This window comes from Glycine soja, chromosome 17 (assembly GCF_004193775.1).
Source record: "Glycine soja cultivar W05 chromosome 17, ASM419377v2, whole genome shotgun sequence".
NCBI lineage: Eukaryota > Viridiplantae > Streptophyta > Magnoliopsida > Fabales > Fabaceae > Glycine > Glycine soja.
Window position 1 is genome coordinate 41,051,513 of NC_041018.1, and position 23,107 is coordinate 41,074,619.

At 30.9% G+C, this 23,107-nt stretch overlaps 3 protein-coding genes across 5 annotated transcripts; 1 reads left to right on the forward strand and 2 right to left on the reverse strand.

Moving 5' to 3' along the window:
• Nucleotides 1–1,293: 1,293 nt before the first annotated feature.
• Nucleotides 1,294–4,127, forward strand: LOC114392034. Its single transcript, XM_028353073.1, has 3 exons — nt 1,294–1,479; nt 2,150–2,508; nt 2,579–4,127. Exons 1-3 carry the CDS (start codon nt 1,344–1,346, stop codon nt 3,911–3,913), a joined length of 1,830 nt encoding a protein of 609 aa, XP_028208874.1. The 5' UTR covers nt 1,294–1,343; the 3' UTR covers nt 3,914–4,127.
• A 2,084-nt stretch (nt 4,128–6,211) lies between these two features.
• Nucleotides 6,212–11,716, reverse strand: LOC114393990 (phosphatidylinositol/phosphatidylcholine transfer protein SFH8-like). 2 transcript variants are annotated; one of them, XM_028355523.1, is made up of 14 exons: nt 11,455–11,716; nt 10,840–11,143; nt 10,423–10,522; nt 10,015–10,281; nt 9,838–9,915; nt 9,633–9,734; nt 9,456–9,505; nt 9,256–9,355; nt 9,064–9,162; nt 8,786–8,902; nt 8,550–8,676; nt 7,394–7,794; nt 6,630–6,704; nt 6,212–6,517 (listed from the first exon to the last, which is right to left on the reverse strand). In XM_028355523.1, exons 1-14 carry the CDS (start codon nt 11,486–11,488, stop codon nt 6,497–6,499), a joined length of 1,875 nt encoding a protein of 624 aa, XP_028211324.1. In that variant the 5' UTR covers nt 11,489–11,716; the 3' UTR covers nt 6,212–6,496. The 2 variants fall into 2 exon arrangements, with proteins under 2 accessions (XP_028211324.1, XP_028211323.1); XM_028355522.1 differs by having other exon boundaries at nt 6,212–6,520.
• A 2,391-nt stretch (nt 11,717–14,107) lies between these two features.
• LOC114393999 (bifunctional nuclease 1-like) lies at nt 14,108–18,613 on the reverse strand. 2 transcript variants are annotated; one of them, XM_028355534.1, is made up of 11 exons: nt 18,397–18,613; nt 17,544–17,854; nt 17,025–17,195; nt 16,856–16,905; nt 16,631–16,687; nt 16,450–16,515; nt 16,290–16,364; nt 15,795–15,913; nt 15,527–15,618; nt 14,709–14,763; nt 14,108–14,558 (listed from the first exon to the last, which is right to left on the reverse strand). In XM_028355534.1, the coding sequence occupies exons 2-11, from the start codon at nt 17,836–17,838 to the stop codon at nt 14,552–14,554; spliced, it is 987 nt and encodes a 328-aa protein (XP_028211335.1). In that variant the 5' UTR covers nt 17,839–17,854; nt 18,397–18,613; the 3' UTR covers nt 14,108–14,551. The 2 variants fall into 2 exon arrangements, with proteins under 2 accessions (XP_028211335.1, XP_028211336.1); XM_028355535.1 differs by having other exon boundaries at nt 14,242–14,558; nt 17,544–17,847; nt 18,397–18,602.
• Between the last annotated feature and the right edge of the window lie 4,494 nt (nt 18,614–23,107).

Below are 23,107 nucleotides of genomic sequence, written 5' to 3' on the forward strand. Positions count from 1 at the left end.
TTAATTCATTTTTCTTCTTGTGTCATTCGTGCTATTGCTAATTTCTATGACAGATAAAGGTTTTGTTTGGATTTCAGGTGGGAGTGTTCCAAAAGTAAGTTTGAGAGTACAATCAGTTTGAAATTATGTTTGATCACTATTCGAAAGTAAAATTTTACTAGAAAATTCAGTTTTGGAGTAACAAAACTTGGGAAACTTGGGAAGTTCTTACAAACTTGGGTTGCAAACTTTAATCCAAACATGCACAGAATAGTTTCTCTGTTACTTGATAGTAATATAGAAGTTATGCTGTGAATAACCTTACCGGGGGAAGCCAACCTATTCTTTGTTCAATACTTTCTTCCCATTTGTTTTGATGGTCATTGCTTTGCTATAACTTGGGGAGGTGAATCTCTTCTTTGTTTATGTCCAACCTTGTCTCACTGGAACATCTGCAGAAGCAGCAATTTTAGATTTTTTTATTTTTTTTATCATCAAAACATGGTATCTAACTTATTTATGGATGAAGCCGTACATTATGTAAAGTTATCGCATTGATTTTACTTTCTTAAATTATCACGTAACCGACCTTATCTAATAGAATAAGGCTATTGTTATTGTTGTTGGATTATTGAATATGATGTATGATATGTATTCCTCTGTTTGGATGGATGGAGTGTTGTATTGTATTGAATCTGCAGCATTTGCTTAGCTGCGAGACTGGCTGTATAAACTATAATATGATTCTAAACATAGGCCATAATCAATTTAATGTGACTATAAAACGAATTACATGGTCACTAGTTTGAATTGAGGCATGAATTAAAAAAAATGGTTCTATATAGATTGGGAGGAGGGAAGAGAGGAGAGATGGGTTATTTTAGATGATTTGATTGAATGGAAAAGGAGGAAGGTTTTTAAAAATTTTGATATGGAACACAAGTAAATATTTAAGAGTCTTAATCTCTAAATTGTATATGTAAAAATAGTTTATGTATAGAAACAATTTACTTTTTTTATCTGAAAAATAATTTAGTTTGAATTGATTTTCAAAAGTATATTTAAAATTCAAATTAATACGGTAAAGAAGTTCATTTTTTAAGTTTTTTTTTCAGTTTTTTTAACTCTTTAATGTATATATTTTTAAATTTATTTCAATTCGTAATTATTTATTCTCCATTATTATTTGATGATGGAATTTATTTTAAATATTTTTATTATGGAGTTTAGAGTTTACTCGGCCTTAGTTTATTTTCCGTATTAATATTGATAATTAAAATCTGAATTCCAAAAGAAACGTGAACCTGCACCAATTTGCATGTGTAAGATTTTTCTTTTGAAATCAGAACCATTGACTTAATCTAATGGCTGATGCTTGTGCTGGAGAGAGCAATAGAGAAAACGCGAGAAAGGATTCGAATTCAATATTTCCTCTCTCAACTGAGCGGAAGTGCGAAGAAATTGACACTGAGCATGTTGCTCTTCTTCTGCACGCAGGAGGTATGTGCTACTCTTCTTCTCCGGTCTCTTTTTGTTCACGCATGCTTGCTCTTTATTTTTTTTCCTTTTCCTTGTTCTGTTCGAATGTCCAGTGTGGAGCTGAGTTCTGTTGTTTTACTTGAGATTATTGCCACTTTTTTCTGTTTTGTGTATAGTTTGAATTCAGATCTGCAACATGCATGCTTCTTCGGTTGTTCCAAAGTGCTATAATTTGTGATTTTCTTGGCTTGGAATCGGTTGAGTAAGCATAATCGACTAAGCATGTAAGCATAATCGATTAAGCTCAAACAAACCGATTACGCATGTAAGCATAATCGATTAAGCTCAAACATAAACCGATTACTAATCTGTATAATTACTAATTAGTATTTTGAGTGAATACTAATCTGCTCCAATCATTATGTTTCCTAATTAGCATAGAGTACGTGCGTAGACCACACAACATCTCAGTCTAGAGGGAAAATGGGGAGCATTTAAAGTTAAAAAGTATAGAGATGAGAACAAGTAGGAAGTAAAGAGGTATAGAAAGAAGAAAAAAAGAAAACAAAGATATTTGAGTTATTTGTTGTGTATGAACTTTATTCATTTTATGAGGTGGAAGTGGAAATATTTTACTATAAACTTGACCTTATCACTGTTCTATGTACAAATATTTATGTTAAATTTATAGGTTGCAAAATGAGAAAAAGAAAGGTACAAGTGAGTGATAATAGTCAACCTGTAAGAGAGATGTTGAGGTGGACGGATGAGATGGACAACCGTGTACTAAATGCAATGGTTGAAGAAGCTCGAGCAGGTAATAGGATAGATGGAAGTTGGACACCACAAGCTTACACAAAAATTGTCCAAACCTTGAGAGATTCAGGATTAACGGATGTTACAAAAAATCATGTAAAAAATAGACAAAAAACAATGAAAGATAGATGGCGTGAAATTCATGACCTATTCAATGGTCTTAGTGGATTTGCGTGGAGTCCAGTGACGAAGAGATTTGAGGCTGAAGATGAGGTTTGGGATGAACTAATAAAGGTAAATGTTGTTAAACATTTCCTTTAAATTCTTCTGTTGCAAATGGTGTATTAAAATATTATTCATGTAGGCTAAACCATCGGCTGCAAAATGGAGAGCTTCTCAAGTGAGGCATTATGATCTTCTTGAAGAACTTTATGGTTCAAATCATGCCACAGAACACATGGGATGTACTCCAAGGCAAACTCATCGAACTATGGACAAGGAGAATGTCACCATTGACTCCAAGGAAACGTTGAGTTCATCTAAGGAAAAAAGAGGCAGAGATGGCAAACAAAAGAAAAGGCAAAAAACCTCTCAACCTCAATCACCTGAGCCCGTAGCATCTGAGGACATTGCACATATATTGGATCATAGTCGCTATTTCAGCAAACAAAAACAAATGACATCATATGCTGATGATTTCCTTTTAAGGGATCTCGTCCATCCTAAGATTATGGATTTTGATTACTTTGTGACTAGTGGTCTTCAATTTCAGGAATTACTCTCCGTCCAAGGACTTGACGCTTTTGTCTCACTTGAGGATACCTACTATCCGAACCTGATAAAAGTTTTCTATGCAAACTTAACCATATTGGACAATGGTGACTTGTGTTCTGAGGTTTGTAAAGTGAAGATTCGAGTCAAACCACGCGATTGGTTGGCTATAGCTAATTTGAAGTATGAGGGGCAAAAGTTTCAACTTTCCAAACTTCCTGACAACATTGGGTTTCATCGTGGTCAGGCATTGGATGCGATGGTCAGACCTGATTTGCAGGGACGCAACTGTAAAAATACTGGTAGTTTGACAATTGAAGATAGACTCTTGCATTATGCATTCGTGCATATTTTGATGCCACGCGGGAGCAACTATGCACTAGTTTTGATGGAAGACATTTTTATTCTTTGGGCTATCAAACAACGGATTCAAATCAATTGGCCATACCTCATTTGTCAACATATGAAGAAGTGCAAGGTTAATGGGATGCCCCTTCCATATGGTTTACTAATAACCAAGATAATGGAATTTCATCGCATTCATCTTGGTGCAGAGAATGAGAGTTTACCTGGTTGGTCTAATCGTTTCAATCAAAAAAGCTTGAAGAAATTGAAAGTCATACAAGTTGATGGAGTGTGGCAACATTCTGATCAAAACATGTCGATGCCTATGGAACATGGAGAGGAGGATGGTGACTCAGAAAGTGCTGAAAAACCTCAAGGTAGTCAACCTCAGGCACCTCAAGTAACTCCTGATAGTGATATGTTAAACCAATTTTTCTCTAGTATACAAGGTCTACAAGATGGATTAAACCGTTTAACAGATATTGTACGTGAGGAGTTTCAAAGGGTTGACAAAAGGTTTGATGACTTTGACAAACGGTTTGAAGATCTTCATAATCTCTACCAGCAAGGCCCATCCCAATAGAATGTAGTTTATGTTAATAGTTGACATTAGACTACTCTTTTAGATCATATTTGTCTACATTTGTGGAACAAGCTTATCTTTGTTAGTGCACTTTAGAATTTCTATTATGTATTGTTATTATAATGTGTTGAACCTTTGTTATCTTTTGTTGTATGTGGAATGATTGTAATCATCAATTTAAGTCTGAAAGTTGTCTCTTGAATCATATAATTAATATACTTGTCATAAGTAGCTAGTTAGATGATTATATCCTTCGGGCTTGTTTAAAAAAATTACATTAAGGTGTGGTTTTTGCAATACAAGCCATGACCATCTTTGACTTAAGAGGAATTGAATGAATTTCAATTACTACATAGTGATTGTCACGAATTGATAGTTGATTATCAACCTTCCGATTATTTGAAATTCTTTCTTGTATTGGCTATTGTTGTAACAGACAGGTGTCTAAAACTCAAATTGTATTTGAAAAATAAGTCGTTATATTTGAGTATTTAACCAATGAAAAATAATTACTAGTATAAATTTTAACGTAGTATTTTAGAGGTTAATAAACTGTGTATACAGTGGTTTGTAGCCATATAAGAGAGTGTGATAAACTTAATATTATTATGATTATATAAAGATACTTGGGTAAATTTTGGAATTGTTGAAGGGATTAATTCCATTGTCCTAGATCCAGACAAAAACACTGACAGTGGCTGGTGAGACTGATCCAGTAAGGATAATAAAGAATGTCAGAAAATTCAGAAAATCAGCAACAATTGTGAATTTTGGCCCCTCAAAGGAAGAGAAGAAAAAGGATGTTGTTTCTCATGCTCCGAATTTGTGGCAGAGATGTGATTTGTGGCATTGCTGGTATGTGATTATTGAAGATGAGTATAGTCAGTACTGTTCAATTATGTAATTAACTCATTCTTCTTGTTGTGCCATTCGTACTGTTGTTAATTTCTTTATGACAGATAAAATAGTTCATCTGTTACCTGATAGTAATACAGAAGTTATGCTGTGAATAACCTGAGGAAGGCCAACCTATTCTTTGTTTAATACTTTCTTCCAATTTTGAGTTTGATTTTTGTTTTGGTGGTCGTTGCTTTAATATAACATGGGGGAGGTCAACCTATACTTTGTTTGTGTCCAACCTTGTCTCACTGCAAAATCTGCAAGAGCAGAAATTTAGATTCTTAATTTATTTTTTTATCATCAAAACATGGTATCTAACTTATTTATGGATTCAGCCGCACATTGTATTAAAATTATCACATTGATTCTTCATTCTAATTAATTGTTGAATATAATGTGATTCATGTAGCCAGCCTTGTCTAATAGAATAAAGTTATTTTGTTATTGCTGTTGGATTGTTGAATATGTTGTATAATGTGTATGTATTCCTGTGTTTGGATGGATGGAGTGTAGTATTGAATCTGCAGCAAGCTAATAGGAAGCAGCAATGCTCAGCTGTGAGAATGCCTGTGCAAATTATAATGGTAATTTTAATAATGAAGAAACCCTCAAGTTAAAAACCCATAAAAAATTTGAAGGTGAGCAAATGAAGAAAAACTAGTTACAGAAATTGAAATTTTGGGTAAAACAAATAGGAATTATGCTACATTAGCAAAAAAGAAAAAAAAAAAAGGAATTATGTTATGTTCATTATTACTAGCTGTATTCGTACAAAATTGATGGGTATGGCCTGTTTGTGATTGCGCAAAACTAATGAGCACTATGGTATATTTAATTATTTATTGACCAGACAGAATAGTAATAGTACAGAAATTGTAACACAACATTATGAATTGATGATTTTATTTTTCCTTGTTAAAACTTCATATTGATGGAATATAAATTTGTAGCCGAATTGTGGAGATTATTAAAGAAATTTTACATTATTTGTCTCAATTCTTGAGGTATAACTTATATATTTATTGAACAACTATATTTAATGTCAATTGATTTTAAGTTGAAATTTAGTATGATATCAAAATCTATAGTCCATGCTAGTTCTCGCCTATTCTAGTAAGTTTGTCTTTTCTTACAAACATCATGGGAGGGGGATGTTAGGAAGTCTCATATCGCCTGTCTCAATTCTCGAAGTATAACTTATATATTTATTGGACAACTTCACTTAGTGTCAATTTGTTTTAAGCTTAAATCTAACAGAGGTGAACAAAGAGTAATATGCAGAATGAATCACAAGAAACATCTTGATCCAGCCTTGTTGAGACAAGGTCGCATGGATATCAGGATATACACATTCACATTTTCTATATTGCTCTGTGAGAGGTTTCAAGACATATGTAAAAAAAAAAAAAAAATTCTACTCTTAAAGGTGAATCAAACTTTATTTATGTCATACAATTATCTATAATTCAGCAGTCAAATTCATCTATATTGAAAGAGAGAGAGAATGAAAGACAGAGAAGTGGACGTGTAAATAAAATTCCATCATACAAGAATTTTATGATGAAAATTAACAAGCCATCTTGAAGACAAAGTACTGTGCAGTTAAAATATACAAGCAGGAAAGAAGTAATATATATCTCTCCATCATTCTGCCGAACAGCTCCGTTCTGTACAGTTATCTCTTCAACAGCAAAACTTCTTTTTCTGCTTTACAAAAAAAGATTGTACATACTTTTAAGAGTTCCAAAGCAAGATAGTTACAATTATTTGGATTTTATCTTTCGAATCTATAAAAGATGCAAATATGATTACTTACCTCGAATTTTCTTCTTTCCTGACTATCGATGTATGCCAGAAGTTCTTCTTGTCTAATCAAAGCTTCATATAAAGCCTGTTTAGAAAATAAAATATATTAAAATTTATATATCTTAAGAGCATCTAATATGCATATTTGCATAGATAAGTTGTTTATCTTAATTTTGTGGGTCTTACAATTCCATATAGATTTAAACACTTTATACAAAAATTCACTTTATTGCTAAAGTTACTAAAGTGAGTGTTTAACTTAATTTTGTAGATTTTACAATGCTTGAGAAACATGTTATTTATGGTATAAATGTTTTAAGCTACATAAACAATTCCATGTCATCTGCTCCAATAAAAAAAGTTAAGCAACTCATTGGAAATGCTAACATATATTTAACAGTGAATTAAAATGCCATAAATATATAATCAACAGCAGAGCAGCAGCTTTAAAGTTTTGTTACAAAGATCCTTTAAATTTATGATATGAAGACTCTAAGCTAAGAATCATGTATTGAATTGAAGCAGCAGCTCTATGCTAAGCAGATCTACCTACAACATCTGGAACTGAATTGAAAATATGGTAGCATCATCAAAAGATAATGATATGAGACTCAACTTACAAGTAACTTCACATTCACAACCAGAAAACTAGCAGTTCAATGACTAATAGAAAAGCATAAACCTTTTTCTTAGAATTTGAGACTTGGTAGAACAGCAGGAATTTTTCTGATTAGCCTGAAGCAAATTTTATGGTTTTGAATGAAATATAGTTACCCTCTTTGTAGCGATCAGTTCTGCTTCCAATGCATCCACGCGATAAACAGCAGCATTCAGCAGCTCCTCTTTTTCATATGGCATGACATTTGGTTTTGACTGCAGTATGTCAACCTTCTCTTCAAGCTCACCAAGGCGTTTCAAAGCAGATGAGATGAGTTCTGTCTTTGTTAATCTGGGAACTGGCGATGGGGGACGAGATTCTTCCTTGGTTATTGAATCAACAGTCGTGTTAGGCAGCATATTTTTGGCAGAATCAGATTTGGTGTCTTGTATTCCCTTAGTCACACGAAGTGCTAATGAACGAACAAAAGTAAAGATGGCAACAAAGAAGCCGACAATAACAGCCAAGATATATGCACAGTTTCCACCAGACTTTCCAGTACTCAGTAGGAAATTTTCTGCAATGAATAACAAATACGTTACAATTATACTTTTTCGTGGGTAGTAAAATGAAAATCCCAATCTAAAATCGACTACCTCAATTTGTTCTATTTATCTAGAAGAAAATTATGAATTTCTTATCTTTCTATTATGAAGAAATATTTACTTTCTTAGACAAGTGTTAAATATTTTTGCATTCATTTCTATATGCATTGGTAAATACCTATCAATGAATCCCAAATATGTGGAAAATAACATTAAGTATTGTTCTGGTAGCCACAAAGTCCCACGTCACCTTAGGAGTTGAGGCCATTGACCTTTTTCTCTCAACCCACCAACGTGCCTTTTACAATGACAAAATCGTGATGATGCACCAAGCACCTAAGCGGACAATACCTCGGATACAGGAATCCTAATGACGTCTCAAGAGTTGAGGTTAAGAGTCGTTTATAAACACACTCTCCTCTCAAGTCTCAACCCACTGAGTACCTAAACGGATAATACCTCAGATATGGGGACCTTAACAATGCCTACGGACTTAAGGTTTTTTTTTTTTTTTTGAGAAGAACAACTTGAGGTTAGAACAAGCATAATTGTGGATTTTTTTTGTGTGTTATATTGTTAAGTAGAACCATAAATATTTTGAATTTGCAAAGAATACGGCCATGTTTCTCTCCATCCCAGTAGACTTAAATAATATGAAAGCAAGTTAACAATGGGGGCACATCAGAATCAATTACTTCAGGGAATATGCATCAAGTCTCTAACTAACCTGTTGAGCCATATGAGTTTTGAGTTGCTACTTGTTTCTCCTTCCACCCGAGGTCAACAGCCTTATCAACCATGGGAACATAATCATCATACTCAGAGAAACCACTAGCCCTACCAATCAATCTTGCCTGGACAAACATCAAAGTAGTTATATTTCATTTTATTGCAACATTTTTGTATCTTATCTATCTTTTCTTTCTTTTTGCAACACCAAATACCAATGTCATGATCACTTACTTCTTCATGGACAGGAGTCAACCTTGGGTTTGTATAATTCCCACTTGCTTTGGGAGAAGTGATATCTTCAACTTCAGATCCTGATTCTGCTGTTGATGTATCACTACTTCTTATTGGCTGATAAAATCCAAAAACAAAGAACTGATAAGAATCATAAAATACGAGTTCTCTCATTCACAAAGTGTCCAAGAATAGATGGCTAAAAATACAAATAGAGAGTGGATAAGAATTATAAAATCTGAAAGTTCTCATTCATGAAGTGTCTAAAATGGTTATACCATTGGAAAACAAGCCTTATCACATTCAATCAGGGTCCCCTCATCATTAGTAACTGTTACTATTTGTCTAGAACATTGCACTTCACCGCTAAGAACCATCTGCATGAACGCAACTGTTCTTGCTGAGTCACAGAAGCATACTTAATATTTAGTTAAAATCAGACTCTAAGTATTACATTTTAAGCAGCAAACCTTTAAAATGTTTGGATCCTGCCATGGCCCTTTATCAGACCTCATACAACCACCTTGATCTATACAAGTGCAACTACCACCTAGAAATTCAGGCAGCTCGCTAAACAAACCACGCAGATAGTCAGAATTTCCAAATAACAATACAAGCTGATTGATAAATAAGTAAATAACACCATTAACAAAAATTAATGCATAGTTACCTTGCATCAATAATTTCTAGTAATCTGTTCTGGAACTTGTTTCCAAGAACCTAATGGAACATTGAAGTATCAATTAATTAACACTATACCAACAGATTATCTCTGTAAACTGAAAAGGATGATTATTTCATTGAAAGCCTATAAAAATCAAAAACAGATCAAATAATTGACACATACATTTATCTTTGAAGTAGTTTTGGGATCAAGAAATGATTTCACTGTGTTCCAAAGCAGCTTAAAACCGGGACCAGCATTGATTATAAACATTCGACATAATGTCTGCACAGAATCATTTATAGGTTAGAACAGATACCAGAACAATAAGTCCAGAAACCTAGAAGAACTAAAAACTACCACAATAATTATGACTAAAGTCACATACTTCTGGATAGTAGTCACCATCAATTTTCTGCAACCGTATGATGAGTTCCCGCGCAGATTTGGTTAGATTTTTGAAACCCTGAAAGCATAAAGCAGCATAGTAATCCAAAGCAATTATTGACTAAAGTTAAATTAAAATGGAAGGAAACTTTCCAGATCATTTAGACAGACAACATACCACACCATGAACATCCAAAATGGTTGTACTTGAATCTATATGTCTCTTTGCGGCAATAGAACATGCGGGAAACTTAACAGCAAACGTTTTCTCAAAACCCTGCACATGGTATCTCAAATACCTTTCCATGGTAGTCACTTGCATAAGCTTATTGGGATCAACTTTGCCTAACCTCTCAATATAAATAGGTCTTCCTTCCTTATCCACACCATGATAGCCATGTGGATAGCACTGCAGGACTTCATTCAACTCACCGAATTCAAAATCCTAAAGAGAAAGACAGGAAACCAAAGTAGTAGTATATCATGAACAATGATTTCAAAAAACTAAAAAAGTACAGTTAATCAAACAAAACAGGATCAACCAAAATAAGAAGTTGAAATATATTTTTCAAATCAGATGACTCACCTCCATAATTGTATCAGTACCATATTCTTTCCTCCATTGGATCATGTTGGCCCACATGTGCTTCGCTTTCTCAATATCAAATTTCCTTGCTTTCAAGAATCTGCAAGAGCATCAGTTAATGCAAGTTTTATATTATACTCTAAGGCAAACAAGTCATCTGTGTTAGAAGCATGTAAACTGAGAATATGCAAAGATACCATCTCATGTAAACTACATATGCCATGAGCAAAATATTATGATTTTTTATGTGCAGTAGTCTGAAATAGTGAAGCCTATGACTAAAACGAATCAATTATAGATTAGTCATAGTTAGTTAGTTACTAAAGATATAACAAAATTAACATGATGTATCAGTTATGATCATTGTAATATATCCTCCAGAGATATGTTCAAATATAAGTAATAAGGGGCAGTAACCTCAGTAACGTGTGATAGTCATCATGTCTTGGTGGCAGCAAGTTATCCAACATAAGTGCCTGTCGAAATGCATCCACTGCTTGGAGCTCCTTAACATCTCGAACATCCTCAATGGAAACCGAATTACTTCGGTTTGCACTCTTTCTCCTGCTGCTCTTCTTCTTAAGAGAATGCCTGAACTTGCTTGAAGCATTGATTGCTTTCTTTTTCAAGCTACCAATCCTCGTTCGCCTATCGTCTTCTGAGTTCTCAAAATCTGATTTCCTCTCCCTCCTTTCATCATGACCAGAGAACCCTTCAAAGCCTATCAAATTAAAGTTTCACCACAATCCATTCCAATTATATTCTAGAGCTCAGAAATATAGACAAAATTCACAAGTTGATGAGGTTTAAACTTTAAATTCTTCATAACAGGCAAATCCAAAGAGATTGAATATCAAACCACTACTCATATCATATGTTAAACCTTTGTATTATTGGTAAATTAAATTCAGCTGAATTAAGCCTTAATTCAAGCTAATTTTTTTATATAGATCAAAACATAAGATAATTGAATCCAAAAAGAAACTATATTGATAAGAAAAATCTAAAAAAATTGAAGGTACTGGTACTTACAGGGACGTGCAAAACGATCAAGAGGCCCTGACATGTGAACACTGTTAAATGAATATGAAAATTGTTTTGTGGATGAAAGAAAACATCAAATTCAAGGCCCCCCAACAGATAAAACCAATTCAGTGGAACAGAAACCTCAGCCAGAACCCAAAAAAAAATGCTGTTTTTTTTTTGTATTGAACAGAAGACACTTTGAAGATAGATAGAAGATGTCAGCAGAAGAGAAAGAGAAGAAGAGGAAATGAAAGAATTTGTTTATGAAACGGTGGAAAAAAAAAGGTTCAAAATCTGTAAATATAAAGTCAGAGATGATTGCAGGTTTCTCAGCTGAAAGTCAAATCAATACTATATTATTTAAAATGTTTATTTATTCACCAAATGCTTTGTCCTATGAGAGTGCTTAATACTTAATAGTATTATACATAGATGAGACTAGGTACATTCTTGCTTTATGGCTTTGATGTTAAAAACAAGGAAAATAACTTTGGCTTATTAAAGTAGGATTCGTTTTAATAAGAAATTAAAGTAAAAAAGTCAGATCAAAATTGTGTGTAAATACATGGAATAAAGTAGAAACTTCACCAAAAAAAAAAACATGGAATAAAGTACAATAATAATGGATGAAAAAGTGAAAAAAGCTCTATAGTACTACTATTAATATGGCATGATTCTAATAATCAATTCACACATTTTTTCATTAAATAAATTTTAATTGCCCAACAAAAATTAATCTAATTAATAAGGATCAAATATTATATAAAAATATGAGTTTAAATTTTGTTGTACATACAAAACTCTTATACATATGTAAATGTTATTTGAATTTGATGTTTCTTATTTTAGTAAAGTTTTAGGACCCAACTCATTTATATTTTCATATATTTTTCCCCTTTCAAAAATATATATAAAAAAATAGTGATTAGTTTTTTAATAAATAGATATGATTTGTAATTTTACTTTTTAAAATAATCTTCACAATAATGTGCGTAACAAATTAACATGTACTTCAACAATATTTTCTTTAAATTAAAATGTAATATTATTTGAAATTAAGAGTGCTCCACTCCAATTTCACATGGTATGGCTTTTCATTTTCCGGGTTCTACCATTACTGCATTATTAGCCACCTTGTCTTAAGGTCAGTCCACCATTAATTATCATCTCAAACTTGGCCGGAATTCGCCGTAGGTGCGGTGGTAGTTGGCTGCTTGGTTCTATGCTACCTATGCCTTCCTCATCAACTCTTATTCCTTTTTTATGGTTCACTCATTATTTTTATTTTAACATGTATCATTCTATGATAGAGATTGGCTAGCATCAAGTTTTATTAATAAATTTCATATAATTCGTGTAATATGATTTTTCAATCGAATGCAAAGCCAACTCCGATGATTCTTTTAAGAAATAAGAATTTGTAATATTGTATATTCACGCAAAGTTCCTTTTTTTTTCTGTTTTCAAGTCCACGTAAAGACAGCATTACTAATAAAAATATATAACTAGCATTGATCTCCATGCAATGCACGGTTTTTTGAAGAAAATAATAGTAACTAAGTGAATAAAAAATAAATTAAAAAATTGTTCAGTCAACAAGTGGTGGTAACGGTTGAACAGTTTTAATATAACTATTAAATATTAAACATTTTACTAATCATTACACAAGTTGGGACCATGGACCTTTCTTTAACCGTAAGGCACTTTCGCTTCTTTAGTAATATTATAGTATTTGTTTTAAAAAGTTATTTAAAAAATGAAAAGAGAATCAGACGTGTCTTTAATGTAACATTAGTTCAGCAGGAAAGATACGATTATCTCAACTCACAAATTTTATTTTTATTTGTAATCTATTGTAACTCTTGTTTGTAAATCGTCCAAATATTACTATATTTAAAAAGAAGAAAAAATAACTTATACTTTTTTAGTATTATATCACATATTTATCATTTATTTTTTTAAAATTTGATAGTTATAATAAGTCATTAATCATTCTAAAAGAATTACTTTTAAGGTAAGTTGATTCCTCCTCATCTAAAAATATTTGTGTCCTCTTACCACCTCAAAATCTTAAGAGGCATTTATTTCACAATTGATAAATTTTCAAAAATATACATTTCCATGTTTGTTACAAGTTTTAAAAAAAGATATTTTCTAGTATTATTTATTTTTGTGAATGCTATAATTTTCTTTTTTACCATATTTTCTTACAGCTGTATTCCCATTAGGAGGAGATGAAAAAATGATATTCCCATGGGAATGTAAAAATTTATCGTCAAATACACATATTAAAGAAGACTTTCTTTTTTATTTAAATTATTTTAAATTTTAAAAACTATTCATGGAAATATTAAAATTTAACCGAACATATTTTTTAAAATATTCGGGAATGATATTCCATGTTAAAGAAGATTCCGTGAAACTGATGTCCCCTTAAATCCTATTTTGAAAGTCACATGCTCAGCTCCATAGTTATCTACTACATTTTAGGGTGCAGCAAAGTTAAATCCAAGACCATTTGAACATTAGTTCTCAGCATATGCAGAGTGAACCAGTCTACTCTGGCTTCCTGGCAACATGATAGGAAAAAACTTTGGGAGGTATCTACAAACTAAAATTAGGGATTGACAATGCAGAGTGATTGTTCAGCGTAATTCAGTTGAAGAATCGAATTGAATAAGCACTGAATGGTTATTTGAGTACAAATACATATAAAAGTTCTCCTATTAGCTAGTCTACCTAAAAAAAAACAAATGCACAAATAACTGAGAACCAAGTAATATATTTACAGCATTTTATCTAATCATCCCAAATATTTTTAATAATACAGCGAAACACATCCATCAGTCGCATACTGCATCCCATGGATAGAAAAACACATTACATATTAACAGCTTTTTAAGATTGAAACAAGTCTCAGAAAAGCAGTGAAAAGTTCCACATGATTGCATTAGCATTAATGTTTATAAATATATACAAATATTCACAGACAATGTAAGCATATATAGACCGAGGAAGGAAGAGAAATGACTGCAATCAGCTCAGCTGTACCGAACCCCCTTTGACATTCTAATGTAAGATTGTATTTTTACAATTAAAGCATTCAGAATCTGCAATAAAATAAAAGTTGTCAACGTGCATTCAATATGTTCAACAGAACAAAAGGACCAGAAGACAACTCTGGTTTGGGGTCAAAATGACTCGGGTATAGAATTCTTTCGCCAAACATTAATTTGTGTCATGTCAAATAAGCTTCATACCTGTTTTTCATATTTTTCCCTGCCCTAAGTTGATTAAGTTGGTCCCTGAACAAAGCTGGGGTTGCACCAGAAACATGAGAAGTGTAAGTAACATCAGAGACATAAAATTAATACTGTAGTCCAAAACAAATGTATATTGCAAGACACTTACATCAAAATTCAATTCAATGCAAAAACCACTTATCTAGAGAACTAGATTCCTAGAACATGTTAAGCTCACAAGTATATGAAAATACAACTAAAAGTTAAACTATAAATGCATAGCAAAAGCATGTTCTGGTTATGATAATTAAAGTGGCCCATCTATCACAGTTTTCCTACTAAATGCCAGGGGCATATGGCATACAAATTTGTTTTGATTAAAACTGAAGATACCAAATGCTTACAGACTATATACAGCCAATGAAAGAAGAAAGTATTAGGATCCACTCAAGTTACTTGCTAACATGAAAAATTCATGTTTTCAAAATACTAACACGAGAGGATCCATGAAATTATAAGGTTAAAGGGAGAAGGGGGGGAGGGAGAGATCGTGGGTTTGAATCCCTCCCACTATCAAAAACTAACAACTAACATTTGCCAATAAAAAAATGAGGGGATCCTTAACCAAGAGGACAATTAACAAGTTGATACTACTCCAACTAACAATGGCAAAACTACCAAAACAATATTGTTCACTAGGGACATGATTGGCTGCCACTATTATCAATCACATATACCATCCAATGCATTTTTTTCATACATCGTACATTTAAAAAAACTCAAAAACATCAAAACGCATCAATAAATTAAAGCAATATACATAACACAATTATTACCAGCATCTTTATAGCGCTCTTCAACAACAGCTTTCAACATGTTGTGCAAAAGATTAAACTCCGTGGTCTCGGAACAAGGTTGACCACTTGGCCTGCAGTTATGTCACTTTTATAGAAGATGCCTTTTCATGAAAAAAGTACTAATAATGAGACACATTCCAAGATTTTCTATTTTCCTTAAATAAAAAATATCAAGAACAGAAATTACACATACTACAGACAAGTGATATTGTCTTAAAACAATAAGGCATCCTTTTCACAAACATACCGGTCCATTTCAGTAAATAGTCGGCCATCCATACCAGGGAACTGTGTTGGCAATTTGCCTGACTCAATTACTCTCATACCATCACTGTATGCCAAGTACTTGTTGACTTGTATAGGAACCTACAGCGTTAGTAAAATAGTAAAATCTCTGATAAACCTTAGGATTTGGCATTGAATCAAAAACAATCCAACAGTACATCCAAGGATATGAAACTAGTATAACTTTTGGGATTTGGGTAAAATAGTTTCATTTTTACTAGTAAAACTTTAGGATATGGTATCTAATGAAAACAAACAGACAGTGCATGCAAGAATATGCAACTTGCCTCAAATCAACAATTAACCTTTTCTGATAATAAAAAAGTCCAGCCAGCACTCAATTTTTCTAATAATATCAACCAGGGGAAAAAGCGAACAACTACTAAACAAAGCAATAAGAGAATGCAATATGATGCAGCCAATGATGTATTCAAATACCTTAATTAACAAATATTACCTTGCATCTTACTGCAATGTTGATAGCATCTGAAGGTCGAAGATCAAAGCTCACATATTCTGCCTCATTTCCAACCTATACCAAATATAATTTAACTGTTATACGATACAACATTTGGGGGCCTTTTTTCTGGGGGGGGGGGAGTGTACAAAGTACATGCCTTGGTAAGATACAACTGGGCAAAGTATGCCTCATGAACTCTCCTGGTTACTCTGACAAGTTTGACCTGTGGAAGCATGAAACAACATGATTTGATTCTTAATTTCATCGTGGAACCTGAATGATGGAAAAATATCACAACACAATTAGGAGTAAGAGTATAAAGATAAACAGAATCTTACTTCGTAACCCATCTTGTCAATCATCTCCTTCACTACTTGATACAAAGTAGGTCTAGCCTGATATAGTGACCAGATAATTAGTATCCATGTGGCCATATTACATAAATTCAAAATAGTTTTGGATCAAACATATGATTAATACACATCTTGAAAGAACAAGGAAAAGAAGTATTCAGATATGTTTGTGGATAATACAGTGAAATTCAACTGACAAAGAGGACATACTATGGGAACATTGCGTATTGCTGCCATTAGTAGAACACTTGGCATCTCCACTGCAAATAAACACATTCCAGAAATTTACAATCGTATGGATATATAATTATCAAAATCAAATCCAAGAACTAAGTTTCCATGATAAAAAGAAAAATATAGGGTGATAAGAGTGACATACAAACAATTATAGGGAGAAGTAGACCAGTGCCATCTTCCATCTTCAATACAATAGCAGGATGTGGTGCATAATCTGGAAGATGTCCTCCCTGAGGATTGTTATGGACGCATCTTAAGTGTCTTCCATCCCTCATTTTGATTATGAAACCATCTGCTCCACTCTTCACCTCAACTAGTTAACAAAACAACAGAACAAGTGTATTTTATAAGAGCCAAATGGGGGGAGGAGACACTGTTTGCCAGAGCTTCTTGCACTAGCATTATAGACATTCAGTTAGCCCAAACCCACCTTTTAACTAACATATATTTGTATCTCCAAAGACATGTAACCATGCTATCTAGAAACAATGCACTACAATGATAATATCAGCATATTGCAATATTGATTGTGTGCCAACTATCAAGCAAGTGGGCAATTTAACGCATAATGTATCTAAGTTTTGTCCTAAACATAAACAACCCTATATTATACTAATAGATAAGTTATTTAATCAGTTTATTGATATCCAAATTGCCATACCAGCTTCAATGACGCTAGAATTAACATAATCTTCATCTTTTTCATTGAAATTGTCAGCAGTACTTCCACTGTCATTGGAGGGTGAGTTAAAAGTACAATGCACAGTCTTGTACTTTCGTGTGTTTATACGGCAAGAAAGAAAACCGGGTTTAGCCTTGGCGCCATTGAGACCCCAAAATTCACTTCTAATGCGTCTAACGTTCATTTTCACTGCCCCAATCATAGGAATGCTGCAGAACCCTACTTGTTTGGCACGGACAGAAGGGCACACAACTGGTCCTTGCACAGAACTCATTCTCCAAACCTATACACTACACACACACACACCAATAAATAGATAAACTAGCAGAAGATAAACTATGTCTTACACTGTAATTCAATCACAAACCTTAAAAGTCAAAATAAAAGTCAAATAACGTGATTTCTGATTGATTTATATAGCCATTAAACTCACAAACTACATGCATTAGTTACATTAAAACTATGCACTTACACTATCATCCAATCAGGAACCTTAAAAAGTCAAATTTAACAGTGATTTCTAATCGATTGATATAGCCATTAAATTCAAACTACATGCATTAGTTATTATATATTTATACGGTGATCCAATCACAAATCTTAAAAAGTTATATTAACGGTAATAATTTCTGATCGATTGGTATAGCCATTAAACTACATGCATTAATTATGTTAAAAACAAGGCTATAACCGAATTAGATTAATTATGATTCAAAATCACGGAGAAAATTAATTGCAATTTACAAGACCGAACCGAACTGATATTTCCATGTAATTATGTTCAGCGATAACAATTAGCGATTAATTATGAAGCGAAGTGTTAGATTCGGACCTGGAAGAGAATAGATGCAGGTACGATCGCGCCGACCGATCGATCACCGTCACAAACAATCAATTGAGAAATTAAAAATTTTGAAATTATATGTAGATAAGATCGTGAAAAGAGTGAGTTAATCGGAAAATGGAAAAATCGAGGTTGAGATAAAGTGGAATGAAAAAATGGGAAAGAAAGAAGATAAGAGATTCTTTGAGAAAGATGTCAAACCAAAGAACTGAACATATAAATACGGAGAGAGAGGTGAAGAATGCGTGAGCTTGAATCATTATTCATATCACACAAGGTACAATCACTGTTATACCCTCACCTCACCCACGTATGAATATTCACTTTCTAAATGCCATAAAATACTGTCTAAAGTCTAAGCTATTAACTATTCCCTTATCCCTAATTATAATTTTTTAAACTAATTTGCTGCCTTAACAAAAAAATTAATTTAATTAATTATATTAAATCTATCAATTATTTATATTATTATTTTAAAATTATATTTTTCATATCTCTCTACTCAATTATTTTTTATTTTTTATTAATGCTTGGAAAGAAAATAATTAAGGATGCATAGAAAAAAAATAATACATCTAAAATTATAAAATAATTTTATAAAATGAAACAAGTAAATTTCTAAAATAATCTTATAATTAACTATAAAAGAATAATATGTTATTCTCTAGGATAAAAATAATTATGCATCAACTTGGGTGAATGAAATGTTTTCTTTGTTTTTGTGTGTATTTGTGATTGTGATCGAGTTTTTTTATAGTTAATTTCACTTCAGTAAATTTTTTTAAGATAAAAAATATATTTTTATTTCATGACAATAAATTATATTTTTAGCTTTTTAGAACATGTTTAACAAAGTGCTTTTTTTTCATTTCATTTGATTTTGAAGCATTTTAGCTGTCTATATAAATAAATAAAAACATGTCTAGGAATCCTAAATTACATATGGAAAAAATTCTAATAAAATAAATTAAAGCTGAAAATATATAGTTTATGATTATATTTTAATTTTTTTTCCTTTTTGACCTTTTTCTTACTCTTTTCCCATGTAAGATTATTTGTTTGTTGCATCCAAATGAGGTTAATCATCTTTGAACAACTTTTCAGCAAATTTACTCAAACAAAAATTATTTCTAATTATAATTGATTATACATTTACCTCAAAAAATAATAATCAATTATATATATAATTGATAATTAAATAATTTAACTTTTACATTTATCTCAAAACACACATTATTCTCTAATTATATACATATGATCATGTTATACTAGTTTTTATGATGAACAAAATGGACATAGTACAATGGGTTGACCCACAATTAGGGTCAGATTGGGTTTAAAGAAAGTCAAACCAAATAAAAATAAGTCTTTTTTAGCCTAATTCATTTTGCGGATTTGCTCGATTAGTAATATATAATAAATATTAAATAAAATATAATAACTTATTAACATAAATTTTAATTTTAAATTATAATTTATATTTTTTTTAAAGATAAAACATATTTATTAAACATAAAATAAGTGTTCACAAGAAGTGATAAACTCAACGCAATATTATTAATTGAAGTATTTATTAAAAATAATTTAAATGACTTTGTCAATACTTGTTAGGCGGAACAAATACTTACGAGTCCGGATAGTTACTCTTATTTTAGTTGTGTTAATTGACTTTTTAAAAATTTCTCTTATTTATAACTACAAGTTTCTTAATCATGAATTCATCTAATATTTCACAGAATTATTCAGGATTTTTTTTGAATTATAAAAATTTCATCTTATTTTTAATTTATTTTTTATTTCAAATAGTTATATAAAAAATATCATAAATAAAATGGCAATGTTGTAATCAAAAGTGAAATGAAAAAAATAAAAGCAGATCATAAAAATACAAATAAACCAGCCCTCAATGCGACAAATTAAACACAATATGACAATAAATAAATCCAGTTCACCAACCACAAAAACATAAAATATTTGCGCTAAAAATCTCTAGTTATATTATTTTATTTGTCAAGTTGACGATACTAGCTTGTAGTTAAACTATTGTTGGATTAAATATGTTTTTGGCTCTAAAAAATTATCAAATTTAGCTTTAGTCTTTAACTTTTTTATTGCTTTAATATAAAAAGATTAAAAAATATAACTAAACCTATTTTTAACAATATAATTTTTTCAGTAAAAAAAAACAATATAAATTTGTATCAAAACGAAAAACTGTGTGCATGTTTTTTTTACCCTGAAAGAAAAAGGATGTATCAGATTGGAAATGAGTATGAACGTTGGCAGTATTTGAACGTAATCTGGAAAGTCCCACACAAACGGTAGAGTAACAACAATTTGTTGACAATACCAACGTAACTTGGAGTTTAAGATAGTTTACTTTAAATATGTATACATCTTAAAGACTTAATATTATTTGTAAGTTGATTAATAAGTAAAGTATTTGAATTACTATAATCTTTTTAATATTTTTTTAGTAATAAATTTCTTAATACCTATTAAGCCTTAAATTTTACTATAATAGAGAAATATTAGCTACATGTTATCTAACATTCTATTTTATTATTAAATGAAATTTATTAATTTTTTATTAATAAAATAAGTTAAAAAATTGACTTGAAAAGGTTATGAAATTAATAGAAAATTAAATCAAAAGGATAAATTAAACAAGAATTTAAATTAATTAATTAAAGACAAAAAAAATAAGAAAATCCAATATTATTGTATAATAAAATTCAAAAAATGAGGATGTTAGAATTAATTCAGCCTACCAGAACTATTCTTTAATTTAATGTTAATAATTTTTCTCTATTTATCATTATTTCAATTTACACCTGCATCTATTAGTATACTCTAATTTTGGTTCCCCTCATAAAAAAGCTTAATTTATCTATTTTTTTTCTCCCAAATCTCTTTGCAAAGCTAAAATAGTAAATTGTATTAAGGATGAAACATATAACAGATTAAACAAATATCAATCTAACCCTAGTGATACTTTATTTAGATATCATTTCCCAGTCTTATTAAAAAATAGCGTTTTCCAATGTTATTCCTAAAACTTATCATGCAAATGGATGATTAAGCCACAAACAATAATATTAAGTACAAGAAAAGATAATGTAAATGTAATATTCATAATTTGATAGGAAGAGAAATTACATCTGAAATAGATGGTTACTAAGTTTCCAACAAAGAGGGGGTTTAATCTCTTATTGTCATTGAGACTTTATAATTCCACTAAAAGAATATTTATTAAATGGGGGAAAGATAAGAAAGGAAATAAAGGAAATGAATGGATCTCAATGTTTGTTTTTCCTTCTTTTTAACCTTTGTCTTTTAGAAAGAATTGTATTTTCTTGGATTTTTTTTGTCTTTTCCTTCTTGTCTCTCCTTCTTTTGTAGATTAGTGGACTTCTTTCACTAAGTTCGCCTTTACTTTCTTTAATTATTATGTTTTTTTTAATTATTCTTTTTTTTTAATTAGTCACGCTTTCCTCACCTAGTCTTCTTTTCTTATTTAATTTTGTTTTCCTTAATTAGCTCACTTTTTTGAGCTTTATTTTACTTACTAAGCATTATAAATTCATTACTTTTGATATTCTCTATAATGTTAATGTAACAATTATTTATTCAAAAAAAAATTAAGAGAAAAAAAAAATACAAATTCCTATATAATTTAATCCCAAAATATACTTATAACTAACCATTATCAATCTAACACTCTATTTTATTGGATGAAATTTATCAAAAATTATAAAATTTTGTGAGTCTTACGTTTTATTTAAAAAATCTCTCTTTTAATTTTGTAATTTTAATAATTTTTAATCAATAAAAAAAATACGTTAAAAAAATATACTCCTATCACTCTTATTAATATGGCAACTGAGCGGGACATGGTTTACTTTCAGACGTTAATTAATCAATGATCATAGAAAGATGAAAATTGGACTTAAAAGAAGTATGATTGAAAAAAATTGAGAAAATCAACAATTTTATTCTTGAATTATTACTTTTTCTCCTAAACAATTCACAAAATAAAATAAATTTATAAGTAGTACTGAAAATATTTAAATTCATATTCAATAATCCCCTAACTATTAAAAATTCCTTCAAGTTGGTCCTAAACTTTACTAAAATATTAACAAAAGGATTGAACTAATGAATATTTAATATTTCAAGAATCACTTGATTAAACAATTTTATTACTCTAAGGATCAACTAGAAGAGACAGTAGTTTTTTTTAATGCTTTGAGAGCGGATTCTTCTTGTACTACTTTCCTTAGGGGATTCTAGGTTGATTTTTAGTTTTTCAAAAAAATAAAAATAGAAGAGAGAGTAATGGTTGAAGGGTGAAATTGACAATTTATAGAAAAACGATCCAATTTTAATTATGGTATGTTTGAAACAATTTATTAAAATAATAATTTTAATAATTTTTTTTAACTAATTCAAAATCATCTTTATGAATTCATTTTAAGTCCAATAACGTCGAACCAATACAAATAATTTGGATACATACTATGTAATTTCAAAATTAAATATTAAATAAAATTCCACCACGTTTATAGAAGCAAAGCTTGAGAAGAAATTCATTATTATAAATGAATTTTGTGCAATGAAAATGTCATGTTCTGAATTGTTCAAGTCCTAAAGCTTAGTTGAAAATTTTTCAATGTTGACTCTAGATTGACTAATTAAT

Coding starts and splice junctions, on each gene's coding strand:
- LOC114393999 (XM_028355534.1), bottom strand. CDS start 17,838: ATGAGTTCTGTGCAAGGACCAGTTGTGTGCCCTTCTGTCCGTGCCAAA. Junction 17,196..17,543: donor TTCTAGCGTCATTGAAGCTG/GTATGGCAATTT, acceptor TTTGTTAACTAG/TTGAGGTGAAGAGTGGAGCA. Junction 16,688..16,855: donor CAATACGCAATGTTCCCATA/GTATGTCCTCTT, acceptor TCACTATATCAG/GCTAGACCTACTTTGTATCA.
- LOC114392034 (XM_028353073.1), top strand. CDS start 1,344: ATGGCTGATGCTTGTGCTGGAGAGAGCAATAGAGAAAACGCGAGAAAG. Junction 1,480..2,149: donor TCTTCTTCTGCACGCAGGAG/GTATGTGCTACT, acceptor TTAAATTTATAG/GTTGCAAAATGAGAAAAAGA. Junction 2,509..2,578: donor TTTGGGATGAACTAATAAAG/GTAAATGTTGTT, acceptor TTATTCATGTAG/GCTAAACCATCGGCTGCAAA.
- LOC114393990 (XM_028355522.1), bottom strand. CDS start 11,488: ATGTCAGGGCCTCTTGATCGTTTTGCACGTCCCT. Junction 10,523..10,839: donor GACTATCACACGTTACTGAG/GTTACTGCCCCT, acceptor ATGCTCTTGCAG/ATTCTTGAAAGCAAGGAAAT. Junction 6,521..6,629: donor AGGAAAGAAGAAAATTCGAG/GTAAGTAATCAT, acceptor TTTTTTGTAAAG/CAGAAAAAGAAGTTTTGCTG.